We start from the raw sequence: 18332 nt of genomic DNA on the forward strand, positions 1-18332 counted from the left end.
CACGTGACCACCAGCCTCCCTGCCTCTCCCTCGGGTAATGGGAAGCTCCTGGAGAAGGGGTCCCCTGAGACCCCAGGCTCAGGAGCCTTCTTTGACAACATTTTCCTGCCACCCCACCCCAGCGCAGTCTCTGCTGCATCTCTGCCCCTGTGCTCGTGTCCTGGTCCCCCTGCCCCGTCCTTGCCTGTCCCATCACTTCTCCTGCCTGCCGTCTAAGCCCAGAGCTTTCCAGGCTGGAAGTTTGGCCTTATCTGGAGTAGTGGTGTCCTCTGGTGGCGGGGGTGGGTATTGACTGGGAGAGGGACCGAGCTGGGATGCTGGGAGGGTGCTGCATTCTTACCTGGGTGGTGGTTTCACCGGTGAACACCTACGGAACAAGCCACTTTGCTGTACACTTAAGACTAGTGCAAACAGGAGACACACACAGACCGATGCCCCTCCCCATCCAGAATAACAACTCACGCTTATGTGCCAGGCATTGAGATATCCGAGTGACAGGGAGCACAGCTGGTGAGCCTTGAAACCACACGCCCTGCTTAACTTCTCTTTCCTAACCTTCACCACCAGCCTCGGAGATAGGCAAAAACATCCCTGTTTTACAGATGGGGAAACGGAGCCACAGAGAGGGGTTGGGAGGGAACTGAGGCGAGCGGGGGGAGAGCAGGATGGAGGGGAAGGAGGGCAGGAGAGGGGAGGACTGCGTGCATCCGGGGCTTGTGTGTGCCAGGCACAGCCGGGGCCTCCCGTCCGTCCACCGATACTCGGAGGCAGAGCCACACGTCCGTTTACAGACGGGGACGCTGAGGCTCGAGAGGTGGGTCCCCTGCCTGAGGTCACAGGGCCTGGGAATGATAACCCGGGTCGGGAAACTGGGCTGTCTCGTTCCAACGTCTCTCTGAGGGTGACACACGGAGGAGGGGGGGCAGGATAGAGAGAAGGGAGAGTGAGGGGCCCTGAGGTGGGTGAGCCAATCCGGGAATACCAGCAAGGGGTGAGTATGAAAGAGGTGGTGTAAAGATGCGCACATGGGTGAATGCACACAAGCAGGCATGCAGGCACACACATACCTGCACACATATACAAGCACACACAGACGCACGCACACGGATGTGTGCAGACAGGCACACCTGCACTTGCACACACATACAAGCACACACAGATCACACACACGGATGCATGCAGACAGGCACACATGCACCTGCACACACAAAAGCACACACATAAGCACACACAGATGCACACACACAGGCACACCCGCACCTGCACACACACATAAGCACGCATGCATATGCACACACACCAATGCTTTGGCTCTGCTCCGCCCTTTCTAGCGGGGATTCCTGCTGCCTCTCTGGGGCCAGTGAGCCCAGCTTTCTCTCATCTCTAGAGAGGCCGAGGACAGGTGGCCCCAAGGCTGCTGTGGCCGCACACTGCCCAGCACACAGAGGGCTTGGCCTTCCTCCTCCACCTCAGCCGGGCAGGGGACATGGGGCTCCCAGCCGCCCAGCCCCCTGTCCGAGACCCGCAGCTCTGCAGGTGAAGGTGGCTTTGGGGGGCTCAGACTCCGCTGGCCCGGACTCTGGGGACCCTGGGCCAGAGTCCTTTCTCTCCCACCCCCCAGCGGACTCAGTGCCGCCCCGGAGCTCAGGGGCTGACAAATATTGTAAGAGCGTCCTCGCTGGCGGGGACAGGGGCGCCTGTCCTTCTGTCGGCTGTTTCTCGGGGAGAACACAGCAGCCAGTCCAGCCTCCCACTCGCGCTGGTCGTCAGGGGAGGCCACCTCCGTGATCCCATTGCCGTCACGGCCTGTCATGGAGCCTTTGAAGTGACGCCTGATTTTACAGTCTGTCTGAAGTCGCTCGCTGTTTATGCAGCAGCTGGTCCAGCAAGTCCACCCGCCGGGGCTTTCCGTGACGGTGCCAGCCGCCAGGGACTCGGGGAGGCAGCCGCGGGGTCTCCGGGGGGGTAGCGAGAGGCAGCCGAGATGCCACTTCAGTCCTCAGGGTCTGCTAAACCTAGTTTGCTTATTTTTTGTTTAAAAGGACAAAAAAAAAAAAAAGAGTTTCCAAGAACCCCAATGTGCAATTCTCTTCAAAGAAAAAGGAATAAAGATTTGGGAGAAAAAAAAACGGGGGCCAAAGGTAAAGCTTTTCAATTTCTTTGAACGTTTTTCCTGCTGAGGCAGCTGCGTGGGGGAAGGCGCAGGGCCGGGATCCTCTCACGGATGCCAGTGTTCCGTGTGACCTTGGGCAAGTCACTTCTCTCTGCCGTCAGCTCTCCGCTGAGGGTTTGACCAGGTCTGCCCCATTCCACATTCGGGGACCTTCTCACAGACTGTTTGTTTCCCTGAGACTCACTGCCCTGGGCCACCTCCCCCTTCTCTGTGTCAAAGTCTTCCTCAGCCCGGGAAGTCAGAGAGAGAGGTGGAGGGGCCTCTGGGGACCAGCCGAGCAGGATGATCCCTCAGACGTGAGTGCATCAAAGCTCCATTTTGAGGATGTTACAGCTGGAGATCAGGGGGGTTAAGTGACTTGTCCAATGTCACACAGCGAGGGAGTCCATGGGAGAAGCAGGACTGAATGTGTCTTAATAGCTCCCCAGCCAGGGGCTTTTTATCCTGCCTCATTAAGCTGCCGGAGGAAGTTCCCAGAGAGCAGGGGCCACACTAGTGTGACTTACACTTTTCAACGGAGGCTCTTGAGAGTGCAGTTTAAGGCTGAGGCTCTCGGGTCAGGCAGAACTTGGGCCTGGATCTGCCATGCTGTTCATGTGACCTTAGGCAACTGATTTCCCATCTCTGAGCCTCAGTTGCTCTAACTGCAAGATGGGGCTATTCCTCATGCCCTCTTTATGCGTAGCTGTGAGGACAAGGGACAGGATGCACAGGAGGTGACCAGCACGGTGCATGGCAAGCATGAGCTCTCCCTGAAGGCTGGCAGCCACCCCTGCGAGCCTTTAGCCTGGGGCTGGGGCCGCGTCTGTTCTCCTCGTCCAGCACTTGCAGAAGGAGGGCACACGGGGCCAGTCTCCGGGGCCTGGCTGTCACGTCCGCCTCTCGCGCCACGCCCACTCCCCCAGAGCCCGTTCCCGGGAGAGACAGGCAGCCCCGCAGGCCGTGCAGGAACTGTCAACTGCATCTCGCTGAGGGGCCTCTGCTGACACTGATGAGACCCCAGCGGGTGGGGCAGGCCAGGAGCCACCCAGGGCCCGGCCTCACTCCCCCTGGGCCCGGCCTCCCTTGGCCTCCCTGTCACAGCTCTGGCTGCAGCCCCGGGAGGTGACCCTGAAGGTGGCCTGGGGCTGGGGAGCTGTCAGTCTGGGCACCAACCTTAAATGGAGCTGGTGGGTGGGCAGCTGGGGGGGCTCAGCTCCAGGCAACGGGTACAGAGGACAGGTGCCTGGCGGATGTGGTCTCAGGGCTCAGATACCGGATGAACCAGGTTGGAATCCTGACCCGGATGCCACAGCTCACCCGCTGGGTGACCTGGGGCAAGTCAAGTGGCCTCTCTGCTCAGGTTCTTCAATTGAAAACGGGGCTGGGGTGAGTACTCTCCCCTCAGGGCTGCTGGGGACACTGGGACAATGCCAGTGCCTGACACACACAGTGGGAACACAGCAAGTGGGAGATGCTGTGAATCTTGTCACGCTCTTGCCCTCACGGTGGGGCATGGGATTCATTCATTCGTTCACTCATTCACTGTTCAATAAGGCTTTATTGCATGCTTGCTACAATTTGCCAGCCCAGTTCCAGGCGCTGGGGAGACATCGGTGAACATAGAAAAGACCTCTGCCCTTGTGGAGTTGATATTCTAGTGGGAGCGGGAATGGGAAACTAGAGGCCCAGAAAGGACAAAGGACCAGGCTGGGCAGCAGCAGGAAGTGGAGGAAAGAACACAGAAGACCTGTGTGCAAATCCTGGCCAGCCACTAACTTGCTGTGTGACCTTGCACAGAGCACTTCCCTCTCTGGGCTTTAGTTTCTACATTTGCAAAATGGGACTAATTACCCAGCCTTGCGTTACCAAGAGATGAGTCTCCAACAAGAGAGATTTGAGAAGTCACTCGGAGGATAGGGTTCCTCTCCCCGCACAGCGTCCCTCCCCCGAGACTCGGGGCCAAGCAGCTGGCAGAGAAGAGGTGGCACCACCTGTGGCAATTCTCTCAGCCTGGACACCCCAGCCTGGAGTACCCCGAAGCACAAGCCTGCAGATGGCTGCTCCACCTTTTGAAGTCTGGCCCTCAGTGGGGGCAGGAGTTCTGCACGTCTCCCCCAGCCCTAGACCCTCCAGACTAGGACCCCCTCCTTGAAATCCTGTTTCTTCTAGTGCCCCCAGGGTAGGATTCTGGGGATCTAGGCAACCTTGCTGCTAGAGAAGGCCACTGACATTCATTCATTCATCACCAATCTGTTTGTCAGTCAACAAACACTCATCCAGCATTTACCATGTGGCAACCCCATGTTAAGCACAAGAGATCAGGGATGTGTCAATTTCTTTAGCAATTAAGCACTTCTGAGGTTCCGGGCTCTGTGCCTGGCACTGGGGACAAAGTGATAATTGATTTATTCAATGTTTAGCATCACCTGCCGTGGGCCCTGTGCTGAGTGCCAAACAAATATTGAGGCCCTACTCTGTGCCAAGCGCTCTGCCAGGTCCAGGGAACAAAGACCCCCAGGATCCCTGAGCACCACCTCCGAGCCGGGCACCGCGAGGGCCCAGGAGAGCGGCGGCCGGTGTTTTGTATGCGGATGTGAAACCAGCTTCTCCCTGTGGCTAATGAGTCACCCGGCTTCACAAGAGAAGCACGAACAGGCCCCCATGTCCATGAATTTGCTAATTGAGCTCCTCGAACTCAGACATTAACCTGCATTACCATAAATACGGAGGGAACAGCCGTTCTCAGCTGATGCTCCGTGGTAATGGAGAAAATCGGTCGAGGAATGAAACTGAAATGGAATCATAAAACCTTATTTTCATCATTAATTTGAGCCTAGTCTCCCCCAAATGCCTTTCACTAAATCTTTCTACACCACGCCGGGGCTGGGGAGAGGAGGAGGGGCTGAAGGCGGGGAGAGGCTCTGCCCTGGAGGCTGGGGGTCACACTGGGCTGGAGGGGCTGCCTGCTGGGCTTCACTGGGGGCAGCCAGCCCTGGTCCACGGCACAGAGAGGTGCTTTTGAGATGAGTGAACCCAGCTCCACAGGCAGGGAGAAATGGGGGTGGGGAGTAACAAGCTAGACAGACAGATGGGAAGGCAGGACTGACCGACCGCCAGGTAGATAGAGTGAAACACACAGACAAACTCAAAGACAGGTGGGCAGCCAGCTGACCAATAAGAGAATAGTTAACAGACAGACAGACTGACAGACAGTTGTGATGACGGACTACAGGTGGACTGAGAGATGGGAGGCCAGTCTGACCATTGGGAGGACAGACAGACTTAATGGGAAAACAGAGAGGAAGACCAACAGATAGACAGACTGACAGACAGATGGACAGCCAGTCTGACCCACAAGACGCCTGACAACCAACAGGCAGACTGACAGAATCACAGGCAGACAGACGGGCACAGTGACAGTCCAGGAAGTAGATTGACAGAGAGGCAGGCAGCCAGTCTGCCCATTGAGAGGACAGATGGACGGATGGACTGACGGACAGCAGGGAGTGGAGGCTGCAGTGGGGCAGTGGATGGGGTTGCTGACCCTCCCTAGATGGGCGTGGGGGGAGGGGCAGGGGGAGGAGGAGGCCCGTGGACGCCTTCGCATCGCGTGTCAAGCCCCTTGCGTGAGGGAGTCTGGCGTGCGGGGTGCTCCCCTGGGTCCAGGCTTCCCGGCCTCTTCCCCTCCTTCTCCTCCTCACAGACACGTGCCTCATCTGGCACGCAAGGCAAGGAGGCTCAGAGCCACTGATGATGTCTGCTCCGCAGTCGGGGAGTAGGGGCAGCACCTGGACCCTGCATGGGACCCAGCGAAGGGTCCTCACCCTGGGGACATGAGGGGTTGGGAAGCCGTGGAGGCAGCCTTCTGGTCTGCTGCCCCTCTGCCATGTTGGCCCCCTCTGACTCTGGCCACAACTCTGTTTGACAGGTTCTGTTATTACCTCCATTTAACGGAGTGGAAAACTGGGGCTCAGAGAGGGTAAATGCTCAGGTCAAGGACTCTCAGCATGAGGGTGGCTGGAGCTACCTTATTCTGGGAGACAGGCACCCTACAGGAAGCCCATGTATGCTCTGCTGCTCTGCAGTTGCAAGGCCCAATGCGCTTGTGGGCAGTGAGTCTGCCGGACCCTGGGGTTTGCCATAGGAATCCTACTAGCCCTCAGATGGAGACCACCTCGTCCAGCGTCAGCTCTTTCGGTGATCAGGATGCTCCGTCTGAGGGACTGCCATCTGTCTCTGTTAGTTGCAACGTTAGGTGGGGTGAGTCCCCAATAACTGGGGCCCTGGTCAGACTGAGTCCCTGTGGCTTCCCCCCAACCCCCGAGAATGTGGCTGGTGGGGAGAAACTCGGGGCTTTCCTAAGGAGTGCCCTGCTCCTCCATGAATGGGCCTCAACTCCCACCACCTCAGTTTTCATCCATTTCTCTTTTGGGTCATCAAGCACTCAGGACAAGAAATGCTTCCATTTATCAATATAACGATAGTAGTAGACGTGTGGTAATGGCCACTTACGGAGTGTTAACCAAGAGAAGACAAACTGTGTTCCAAGCCATGGATGTGTTAACTCACACCTCGGGGTCACTCTGTGAGGACAGCGTCTTCCCCATGTTGCTGGAGGGACATCAAAGTGCACGTGGTTTCTCTAAAGTCCCGTAGTAAGAGGCAGAACCAGGACCTAGACTCCGGTCTGAGGCAGAGCCTGGGCTTTTCCTGCTGCCCCAGGCTGTCTTGGAGATGCAGCTGGAGCTTGGTGGGGCTTCTGAGAGCCGTGGCTGGACCATGGCAAGCACGGGAGGAGGGGAAGGTGGTGGCAGATGGTGGGGCTGGGCGGGTCAGAGAACCCGCAGAGCTGTGAGGCAGGTGGCCCTGGTGACTTCCAGGCAGCTTCCTCCACCGCCCTGGGCTGCTGCAGGTGAGAAACACTGTCCCATCGCTCATGAAAGAAACATCAGTGTTAATCGGATCAGGGCCCACACCCTGGGCTGGGCACTTCATCCATTTTTAATTTATTTCTTCCTTGAAACTCAACCCATGGGGGAGGGAGCTGAGAGAAGGCTGTGGGAGGACACGGGGGAGAGGGTGGGCATGCTACACCTTCTGTGTTGGCTCGAGGGGCCGTGGTAGCACAGAAGTTAACAGCTCAGGTTTGGAATCACATACCTGGGCGTGATTTCAGCTCAGTTACTTACTGGCCAAGTGACCTTGAACAAGTCACTGCCCCTCTCTGAGCCTCAGTTTCCTCTTCTACAACATGTGGCTAATGATATCTATGTTCATGGGTTGTAGTAGCATAACCCCAATAGGAGTCCGACAAGTGGCAGCTGCTGTCCTAAGAGCTGGGCTGCCCTCAAGAGGACCCTAGAACCATGGAATGTTTTGTCTTTCTCCCTGCCTGGAAGCTCATCTCTTCCTATGGCAAAATGATCCCTCACTGGCGGAACTCTGACTATAAGAAGGGTTTCTAGGGTAGAGTTGATGTCTGTCTTTCTGAAGCCTCCACTGTCTGACTCTGAGAAGAAAATCCCAAGTCCCTTTCCTGGGACACCCCTTCCAGGACCTGAAGACAATGGTGGGTGATGCTCCTCCATCCTCACCAGGGTCTTTGCACTGTCTCCCCTTGCCATGGCTTCAAGACCCCCTCCGCGCTGGCATCCTCCCCTGGAAATACTCAAGGCCCCCCAGAACCGGGGCTGCATCAGCCTCACCCAGCCCCTGAGAAGCTCCATAAAGGAGTGTTCAGGCAAGAAGAGAGGCAAGAGCTGTAGACATGACAGTCCAGCATGGAGCATGGCGGGAAAAGCACCCACCCTGACCATCACCCTGTGCTTCTAATAATCCAGCCTCAGGTCCTCCCAAAGTCCAGAGGTGGCCCCAGCCCAGGTCCTGGAGGCAGGGGCCTGCAGGCGCGGCGTCAGCACCACGGACAGCTCCGCAGCGCCACTGGGCTGCTCGCGTGTCCCACCTGGTTTGAGGCTCAGGGGAGACCTGAGAAGGTGATGGACCTCAGACAGTTGGTTACAGGCTGTCAGACCAGGCCGTCTGGTCACAGGGTGGAAGTGATGGATAGCTGCTGGACGAATGATTGATTGAATGTCTTGGTTTCAGCCAGGACAAGAGTTAGGGGAAAGCATGGAGCAAAAAGTTCAGAAAATTAGGAGACCTCGGGGAAAGGAATTTGGACCTGAAGTTGGAGGCAAGCATCTTGTCTGAGCCTCACTTTTCCCAGCTGTGAAAGGGTGGGAAGAAGGACGGAAATAGAGAGGGCTTTGTGCATAATCCTTTGGACACTTGGCCTTTCTTGAGGGTACAGCCAGGAGTGTCTACCTGGACTGGGAGGGAGGGATGCTGGGAGAATCTCAGGGGAGGAGCCAAACACATGTGTTAAGCAGGATTCTGGGACTCTCTGTGCATGTGCAACTGGACATTCCATGTCCAGGATGTCCCTGTGAGGATCCTTACACTGAGGCAGAAGGATTCCTATTCTGAGCATCTCGACAGACATGCAATTCTGTGAGAAGAGAAGAGACTGGGGGAGGGAGGGGATCAGAGGTGACCATCTGGGTTTGGCATGCGTGCACACACACATGCACACACGTTCCTACCTCCCTCTCCACACAGGCACACCACTGATACACTGGGACACATTGGCCCGCGGCACAGTCGAGGAAATGCATATACACCACACACACACATGCAATCACATACCTACACCAATCACAGACATGTGTGTGTTTTACATATTTTAGTCACTGGGTTCTACACACAAAGGTACGTCCACCAACCTCAGCTGCCCCCACCTCCAGGGCATATACTCACCCACCTCAGTCATGCTCACAGAGACACACATGTACAATCAGGCAGCAGCAGTCACACACACACTTGGAGATAATGCCACACATACCCTTTTGCATAGTCACATGCTACCACATGCACAAAAATGTCCACACAAGCCCTCACAGTCATCCACTTACACGGAAGCACAAGTCCGTGGCACGGGCCCCTCTGCCCCACCACTCGCCCTCTTTGGCCGTTGGGCCCCAGTTGCTTTCCCCAAGGAGAAAGCGCAGAGGACAGAATCGGGTGTGATCTGCTGGCTGGCCGGGTGATTCCGAGCTTAGGAGAGGGCCCGCATCCTTACACACCCCTCCAGCACACCCCACCACTGCCCTCCCCAAGGAGTCAGGCTGACCCGGGTTTGAACCCTGTTCCCCACTCACCAGTTGTGTAACATAACCCCCCGGTGCCTTGGTTTCCTTACTGATGAAAAGGGGATGGTAATAGTACTGTTCTCTCTAGGCTGCTGTGGGGAGAGGAAGGCGTAATGCATGGAAAGCACTTGTCACTGTGTCTGGCACATGATAAAAGTGTGGTAAATAGTGACTCATTATTGTTAATAACAATAAGCCACCCACATAGGCTCTCATCAGATGCCATACAGACAGCCTTCTCTTACAGCCCTTTTCACTCGAGCGCGTAGGGGAGAATAATTGCCTTTAGCATCCAAAGAGGATGTCAGCATTGGGAGGGAGGGGGACGCACCTGGGCTCCCTCACCACCTGGCCCCAGCCCTTGGGTCACCTTGGCCATGCCTCCACTTGAACTTCTTGGCTTCCTTCACCTGAATCTGCATCACCTCTACCCCTGCCCCTGCCCCCTGCCCAGCCAAGCCCCCCCTCCCTGGCTCCCTTCTTCTTCCCTTGGGCTCCTGACACCTCGAACCAGGAAAGTGGCTTTCTAGATTATTTTGGTTTATTTTACCTTTGATGCTGGACCCCTCGTTTTTGGTATTCAGCGAGAAACTCTTCACTAATCTCCCCGCTCTAAATGCTCATCACATTTCTCTTAAAGCCACAGGAGCTCCCCCCTTTCCCATCTTTTATTCATCACCTTCCACCAGCCCCAACACAGGAGACATGGAAATGCAAACCCTCCAAGGACTGTGAATTTCACGCCAGCAGCTGACCGTTCCCCAGCCACCTACGGTGGGGGAGATGGAGGTGTCCTAATGAGGTGGCTAGTCATCGGGGATGGAATGTGAGAGGTGGTGGCCCACAGGCCTTGGGCATCTCACCCTGGGTGGAGTGGGAGATAGAGGAACAAGAGTGAGGGGGCTCCCCTGGGGGCCAGGATTCTAGACTACTGGGGCTTCCCACCTCTTCCTACTTCCAAAGCCTCATTCATATTCACCGACAGCCTCACCCTTACACCATCCCAGAGACACTCAGCCACACTCCTCCAATTATGGTGACCAACACCAGACACTGTCCCTGTGTCCTACCCTCATATCATCCTCTAATCCTCATGACAAGCCTGTGCCTTGTGTATAAGTATTGACCCCATGTTACAGGTGATGAAATGAGGCTCAAAGAGGTAAAGTGATGTGTTCAAGGTCACACAGAAGGGAAGCATGAAGAACTGACCCCGAGACAGGGCTGATACCAGGGCCCCACGAAGGGCTATTTGTGCCTTTATCACTCACTGAGTTCTTACCACGAGCCAGCCCTGGCTGGGCACTGGGGTTCTCTGGCTAAATAGGGACAGTTGTGGCCTTAATCAGTCCACGGTGAAGGTGGGGGATCTATCACAGTGCAATATAAGTGCTGTAACGGGGGAGCCTGGGGGTCTGCGGGCTCTCAGAGAAGGAGGCATCCAGTCCTCAATTAGGGGAGGTGCCAGAGGCTGAGAGCCGCAGTAGGAGCAGCAGTTAGCGAGGGGGAGGAGGAGGAAGAAAGTCCCTCTAGTGGAAAACACACATGGCACCGCCATGGAGAGAGTCAGGAGTGTTTTCTCATGGCCTGCAGGCATTTTTTGTGACTAGAAGGTCCTCTGTGAGTTTGCTGGGGTGTAAGGACAGGGGGTGAGGTGAGAGGTGTGGGTGGGGCCGGATTAGAAAGGTTCACTTGGTGCCTTGGACCGCTTCTTCCCACACTTCCTCCACCCCCGAGTCATACTGTCTGTTCTCCTTCCCAGAGAGCCTCTCACAGGGGAGCCGGTTTTACCCACATGTGGGCACAGAGAGCTCTTCTTCCAACAGGCTTCTTATTTGCCCAGGGGAGTCCCAAGAAAGCAAGGCTTACTCCAAAGAGGTGAGATCCTGGTGGCAAAAACTCAGGTATTGGTTCTGATTAAAGGGTAAGGTGCTCCTCGGCCTGAGCATTTCCTTTTTCTTTTCTTTTCTGGTTTTTTTTTTTTTTTTTTTTTTTTTTTTGGCGAGGAGGATTGACCCTGAGCTAACATCTGTGCCAATCTTCCTCTATTTCGCAAGTGGGTGCCTCCACAGCATGGCTTGATGAGCAGTGTGTCAGTTCATGCCCGGGATCTGAACCCGTGAACCCCAGGCTGCCAAAGTGGAGCACATGAACTTAACCACTATGCCACCGGGCTGGCCCCCTGAGGATTTCCTTTTGCTTCCCAAATCACTCCTCTGGGGAGTTCATTTCTCTTCTGCAGGCGGTGCCTGAAAGGGCACCCATGAGCCAGGAGGTGGAACAGGGTCCAAAGCTGCTTTGGGGAGCCTTCCTTTAAAGACAAACTGTGAGAAGTTAGGTGACCTGGGTTCAGACCCAGACTATGCCTCTGATGCTGTGTGAACTCGGGCAAGTCCTTTTCCCTCTCTGAGTAAGGCTGGATTTCTTTATTTAAGAAACAAGGAGGGTGTAGAGAACAAACAGTCTGATTCTGTTCAAGTACTCTAATTCCATAATAAGAGCAAAGGGACTTGTTCTAACATTCTATGATCCTGTCATTTGGCTTCTCTGTTTTCTCCAGCCTGTGAGCATCTTGAGGGCAAAGTTTATCTTATTTAATCCAGAGCTCATGGAGCCAAGCACAGGGCCTGTCACAGAAGAGGTGCTCAGTAAATATACATCCATTCATTCAACAAATATCTTTTAGGTACAAATGAGGGCCATCAGTGTGCTGCATGCTGGGGATGAAGCACTGAGGAAATTCAATGCAGTACCTGCTTTTTTAGAGCATAACAAATGATGGGGGCAGAACAAAAATAAGTAAATAAACAATGAAAGGGAGAACTTCAACTCGTTGTAAGTGCTATAAATACAACATTGGGTACCATGGTACAAAGTGGCTCAGGAGGGAGTCCTCTCTGGGGCGGTCATACTTGGCTGGAACCTTCAGCAGCCATGGAAGAACATCCCTGGCAGAGGGAAGAGCTTGATGCCGAGGTCTGGCACGTTCAAGAAATAAAATGAAGGGCGTGAGTGAGGGGAGGACGGTTGGAGGGAGGTTGAAGAGGCTGCCAGGAGCAGATCACGTAGGGTGCTGTAGGCCAGGTGAAGACTTAGATGTCATTACCAGCTTCATAGGAGGCTTTTGGAGGGTTGTAACTAGGGAAATGGCATGGTCTGGTTTATGTTTTTAGAAGGTCTCTCCGGCTGCTTGTGGAGAATGGATTACCGGAGCGACAGAGGAAGCAGGGCGACCCATGGAGAGGCTCCTGCAGACGTGCAGGGGAGGGGTGGTGGCGGCGGCTCGGACTGGGGGCGGATGGAGAGAAATTGTTAGATTTAGGGCACACTTTGGAGAGAGGGCTGCCAGGACCTGCTCATCTGTCGCAGCGCAACCAGCCCCGCCATTGACGTCCAGCACCCTGGACAGCGCAACCGGCGCCTTCCCGGAGGGGCTGGTTCCGTTTCTCAGGAGACGCCGCGATTCCAGAGGGCAGCCCCCAGAAACCCTCCCTTGTGGCTTTTGAACATTTTTACTTTTAATCATACAACATTTTCACAGACAGAAAAATCAGAAAGTAACGTAACAGACACGTGTCCACCAAGATTAAATGGGTGTTAACAGTTTGCCATGCTTGTTTCAGAGCCCCCTTTTAAAAAGAAAACAAACGAAACGCTGTCGATATAGCCTCATACCGCTTCCCTCCTTGCCTTTCTTCCCCAGAGATAACTGAGCTGAAGCTGGTGTTTATCTGGCCCGGGCATGTACTGTCATCATCTAGTTATGCATTCTGAACCTGTAATTCTATTGTTACGTGTATTTTAAAAGTTTACATAAATGGTATAATTCTGTACATATTCCTCTCTCATTTATTTTTTCACTCCATAGTCTGTCCTGGAGATTCACCCATATTGGGATGTGTTGATCTAGTTTGTTCGTTTTAACTGTGATAGATTATTTCATTGTACTCATAAAGCAGCTTATTTTCCTGTTCCCCTGCTGAGACACGGTTAGGCTGCTCCTCATTTTCTATTACACACTAAGGTGCAGTAAATATCCTTGCACATGTATCCTTTTGCCTGAGTTTCTCTAGGATGCACAGAAAACACTGTGGGGGGCCCACCCAGATTCCTCTGTCCTGCAGGTGCACTCACCCCCCAGCTGCTGTGAGCGTTGGCTGCTAAGGACTCATAGCTTCTCCCCTCTTAGGAACTTCCTCGCCCGGGAAGTTATATGACCTCCCCACCCATGCAGCAGCCCACAGCCAACGACTGATGGACGTGGGGTTACAAAAGAGTGCCCCTCTTGCCTCAAGGCAGATCAAACCGGTGATGTCATTAATGCTGACGAGGTCCCCATGGGATCAGGTGGAAGCTCACCTCCAACAGAGAGCTCATCGTTGGTCAGCATTTCCTCCAACCCTCTCTGCCATCCCCCCGCTCTTTCACCTGAGAGCCGCCCGTCAGTGTGTCACCTGCACAAGAGTCTCAGGCACGAACCTAAGACACCCATACACTAAGGTGGGGCTGCTGGGGCTTAGATCTTCTCATCTTAAAATTTACTAAGTGTTTCCAAATTGCTCTCCAAAGCAGTTGAACCAATTTACATTCCCACCAGAAGTTTCTAAACACTGCTATTCCACACCCCCCCTCCACTTTCATCAATACTGGTGTTATAGGCTCATTTTGCTGATCAGACTAGTGTAATGTGCTATCGCATTATTGTTTTAATTTGCATTTCCATGTTTACTAGTGATGTTGAGAATCTTTTTAAAATCTTTATTGGCCATTCAAATTTCTTCCTCTGTTATTTGTTCATAGCTTTTGCTCATTTTCCTATTGTTTTGGAATGTTTTGAGAAATTGATTCTTTTAAAGTTTTAAAGAAATTTTATTTCAGAAACTAACTCTACTGGTTGGTTGTACAGGTTGCAAATATCTTCTCCCAGCTGTGGATTTAACAAATTTATTTTTTGTCGTGTGCAAGTTTTTGATTTTAATGAAATAGGATTTATCATCGTTTTCCTTTATCATTTGTACTTCTTGCTCTTGTTTATTTTCTACTCTAGTGTTGTAAAGTTACTTTCTTGTTTATAGTCTGTTTTTTACATTTGGGACTTTGATCAGGCTGGCGCTCATTTTGGAGCAGTGTGAGCAGAGATCTGATTGTACCTTTTTCTGTGAAGGTACTTAATTGTCCTAATATCACCCATTAACTAGACCATTCTTTACTCCTTGTCATGTTTCAAACTCTCATATATATATATTTGGATCTGTTCCTAGGCATTATTCTCTGTTCTTTTTATCTGTTTCTCTATTCCTGGGGCCAAATAAAACTATTTTAATTATTAGAGCTTTATAGTAATTATTAATATCTGGCAGGGTAAAGCTTCCCTTTCTCTTTCTTCTTCACAGTTGTCTTGGCTATTCTGAGTTCTTTATTATTCCATATCTGTTTTCAGATGAGCTTGTCAAGTTGCAGAGAAAACTGTTGCAAATTTTATCAGAAATAAAGAGTATAGATTCAACTGGAGGGGACTAGCCGACTTCACGACAACAAGGTTTCCCTCATTGTCACACGATCTGGTTCTTCTCTGGCCATTATTCTCCCCGTCCTCTGCGTTCCATCCTCGAACAGGGGGCTGCCTAGGAAATGAAACTCCACACGCTTCCCATCCTTCAATGCCTAGCCTCCTCCTTCAGGAAGGCCTTGATGACAGCCCTGGCCCCCCAGGCTCCCCCTCCTCTGACCTCCTCTAGCATTCCCGTATGCCCCATTCCCTGGGCACCTCACACGCCGGATCCGACTGGGGAGCCACTTGTGTGCACTCTGTACCTTCACCTAGTCTCGGCTTCTGAAGAGGAGGCGCTGCATCCCCTTCATCTTTGCGTCCCCAGCGGCACCCAGCATACAGCAGGTGCTCAGTAAGCTCTGATGACTGCCCTTAGGGAAGAGAAGTGTGTAGGAAGAGGTTCTTCCTCACAGGAAACAGCTGGTCTTGTGAGGACAGATCCTGGGGTGGAGTTTGGTATTTCAGGAGGAAACACACCTGGCTTGAAATCAGATCTATCTCTACAGTTGGTCCTGCCACGTGGGACACTGGCCTCTCTGAGCACGCGTGTGCCCATCTGTAAGATGGAGACAATAGTACCAATCTCACAGGGCTGCTGTGCCTATGAGGGAGATTGTAGGAGGCACACTAAAGGTGTTTTCTCCCTGGTCCCACTTTTCCAATTTGAGGGAGGTGCAGGAATGAAGACCCTCAGCTACAGAGGCTGCTGGAGATCACTTCCTGCTCATCGATAAGACCGCACGGGCGCCTTCCCCAAATGTCTGAGTTATTGATGCCAGTGGACACAGTTGGGCTCTGCTCTGCCTCTGATGCCATCACCCCGGCTCCCGCTGCTGTCCCCTTCCTCCTGGAGCAGAGGTGGGTCCTCAGCACCCTAATGTAACTATGGAAGATGCTCGCACCATCTTCCCTTCCCCAGCCCACAGCATCCAGGTCTCTCAATGGAGCCCTGGGTCCCAAGGAAGTTGTTCCCATGAAATGCTCCTTCCTCATATTTTCCTCCTCCAGGAGGTGACTTTCTTCCACAAGAGAACATGAGGCAAGGGCAATCGGGACATCTGGAAGAGAAAATTTGGGGCTTGAGGGGGTGCTTCCTAGCGGAGCATGGGCGCAGGAGTTGGACAAGCCTGGGTTCTGATTCAGCCGCCCACAAAGTTGACTATGGGCAAGTTGAGCTCTCTAAGACTCAGCCTCCCCCTGTATAAAATGAGGGCTTGAACCCACCTCCTGGGACAGGTGAGAAGACCAGAGAGGAAGAGATGTATGGGATGCATACAGGAGGCACACAGCATAAGGCTGCTCCTTCCTCACCAGGAGATGCCAAGGTTGTAGGGATGGAAAAAACAAGAGACAAAGGCAAAGATGAGGCAGAATTTATTCTCATTGTGGGCAAGTTCAAGACTCAGGATGGAGATCACAGAGAGACAGATCTCTGGGATCCTGAGGGGCAACTCATGCCAGGGGCAGGGGCTACACTTTGGCAAGTGCCAGGCCCACTGTGTCCCCCCGACCGTGAGGATCCAGAGCCCAGGAACTGGGTGAGAGTGGGGTGGGGGTGGGAGGAAAACAGGGTCCTCCCCGGATCGTGTCCTGACCATGTTTCCGACTTCCATAGGAAGGAAGAGCAGCTTGGCTATATAGTAATATAATATATAGAGGTGCAGAGAGCTGGCCGCGGCCCCTGGGCGGGGCTGAGATCCCCCCAAATTATTGCAGGAAGGAGAGGGGGGGCTCAGTGCTGGTGTCTCCGCGGAACAGCTGTGCTGGCTACGGGGAGGGTGGGGCAAGGGGTGGGGGCTGGGCTGGCCCTCCCTCGGGGCGGCAGGGGGCACCCGGCATCCTGCCCGGTGGGGTTCCTTGGACCCTGCCTGCCAAGCCTCCCCTGGGATGGGGCTTTCTCACCCTGGTGACTTTTATGTGCTTTGACGACCATTTTTGCATTGTCAAGAGTGAGGAAAAAATACTCTGACATGGTACAAAAAAGATATTTACATACCCTGGTGGGCCGTAAGGGGGAGGGTCAGTCTCTGACTGGGGGGCTTCCCAAGCCCCTTTGCACCCATAGCTGTCCATGTGGGATGTTGCCGGGGAAAGAACCCTGGGCTGGGAGGCAGAGGCCTCAGCTCGGAAACTTGGCCGCCATGTGACCTTGGACAAGGCACACTGCTCTCTCAGCCTCCATCTCCCCAGATGGCACAGCAGAGGTGGATTTGGGGCTGAAAAGCTAGGATGTGATGTCATGTCCCTGACCCCAGGAGTGGGGCTGTGGGGGAGGTTAGGGCTGGGCAATGAGGCTGGCAGAGGGACGTCCAAGTGAGGAGCCCTGGGCCATGGAAGGGCATCAGAGACTAGGGGGAAGGTGGTGGCCCCTGGCCCCTGGCCCGGCAGCCTGGTGCAGCTGAGGGCATCTTATGACCTTGGCGATGCCTCCTCAGAAGGCGGCCAGAGGGCTGGCCGGGAACCCTGTTTTCCTGTTGAAGCAGCGGTGGGAGGCAGGTGGAGGCTGCAGGTGGCCCCCCTGCCAGCTAGAAGGAGGGCTCGGACCTGAGATAGAGCCGGGGGTGGGCTCACCCGGGCAGAGACAAAGGTGGGCCTGGTGCTGGTTTGGTTCAGAAGTGGCCCCTGGCTCGGCCTCCACGCATGGGGGGAGGGGGCGTGAGCCTCTCCCAGGCCCTGCAGGTGCTGGGACCCGGGCCTGCATTCCATGGGCAGCGCCACAGGGAGTTCTCTGCCCACAGGCTTATAACACGCATCCTCCTTCACGACATGCCACTCACGGTCAGGCACATGTGCCCCCAGTCTACATGGATAAGCATGCGCAGCATAACTGGCACACATCCATGCTGGGACCTGACCGATGGACATGCACACGCACACACACACATGTTCACACAGGTCACCACGACCTCGTGAGAACACACCCCTACAGCACAAGAGCACACAAACACACAGGCACGCACACACGCACACAGAGGCAGGGTGTGGGCTCGGTGGTGCTGAGGTCCCAGCGTCTGGGAAGGCGAGGGCCCTCTGCCCTGGGGCGGGTGTCCCGGCCACACTGGGCACCCAAGGCCCCTTTGCAGGCAGCCTGACCCCTGATCACTCCACATCCTGCCATGGAGCCCTTGGCCTCCTGGCACCTGAGAGGAGGGACAGAGGCCTGGGGCTGTCTCGACCACTGGTCAGCCGTGCAAGTCCTCCTGGACCTGGAGCTGGCCTGGGTGCTGCCCAGGCCCCACTGGCCTTGGGTTAGAGGTGCCGGCGGGGCCCCTGGGTGCTGGTCAGCTGGGCCCTCATGGTCTGGATGCTGCCCAGGATCTTCTTCTGGTGGCCCATGAGGGTGATGCCCAGGGCACGCACGTCCCTGTGGGGGAAGCAGGGTGCTGACCAGGTTGGCCTGGGGGGCATACCCATCCCC

General features: G+C 54.5%; 1 protein-coding gene across 1 annotated transcript in view; it reads right to left on the minus strand.

Moving 5' to 3' along the window:
• Positions 1-16271: 16271 nt before the first annotated feature.
• EPHA8 (EPH receptor A8) overlaps positions 16272-18332 on the minus strand; it is a 36820-nt gene continuing 34759 nt past the window's right edge. Inside the window, exon 17 of the mRNA XM_070598789.1 lies at positions 16272-18278. Within this exon, the coding sequence (XP_070454890.1) occupies positions 18164-18278 (115 nt within the window). The 3' untranslated portion in view covers positions 16272-18163. The remainder of the gene's footprint in view (positions 18279-18332) is intronic.

Source organism: Equus przewalskii, chromosome 2 (assembly GCF_037783145.1).
Source record: "Equus przewalskii isolate Varuska chromosome 2, EquPr2, whole genome shotgun sequence".
Classification (NCBI taxonomy): Eukaryota; Metazoa; Chordata; class Mammalia; order Perissodactyla; family Equidae; genus Equus; species Equus przewalskii.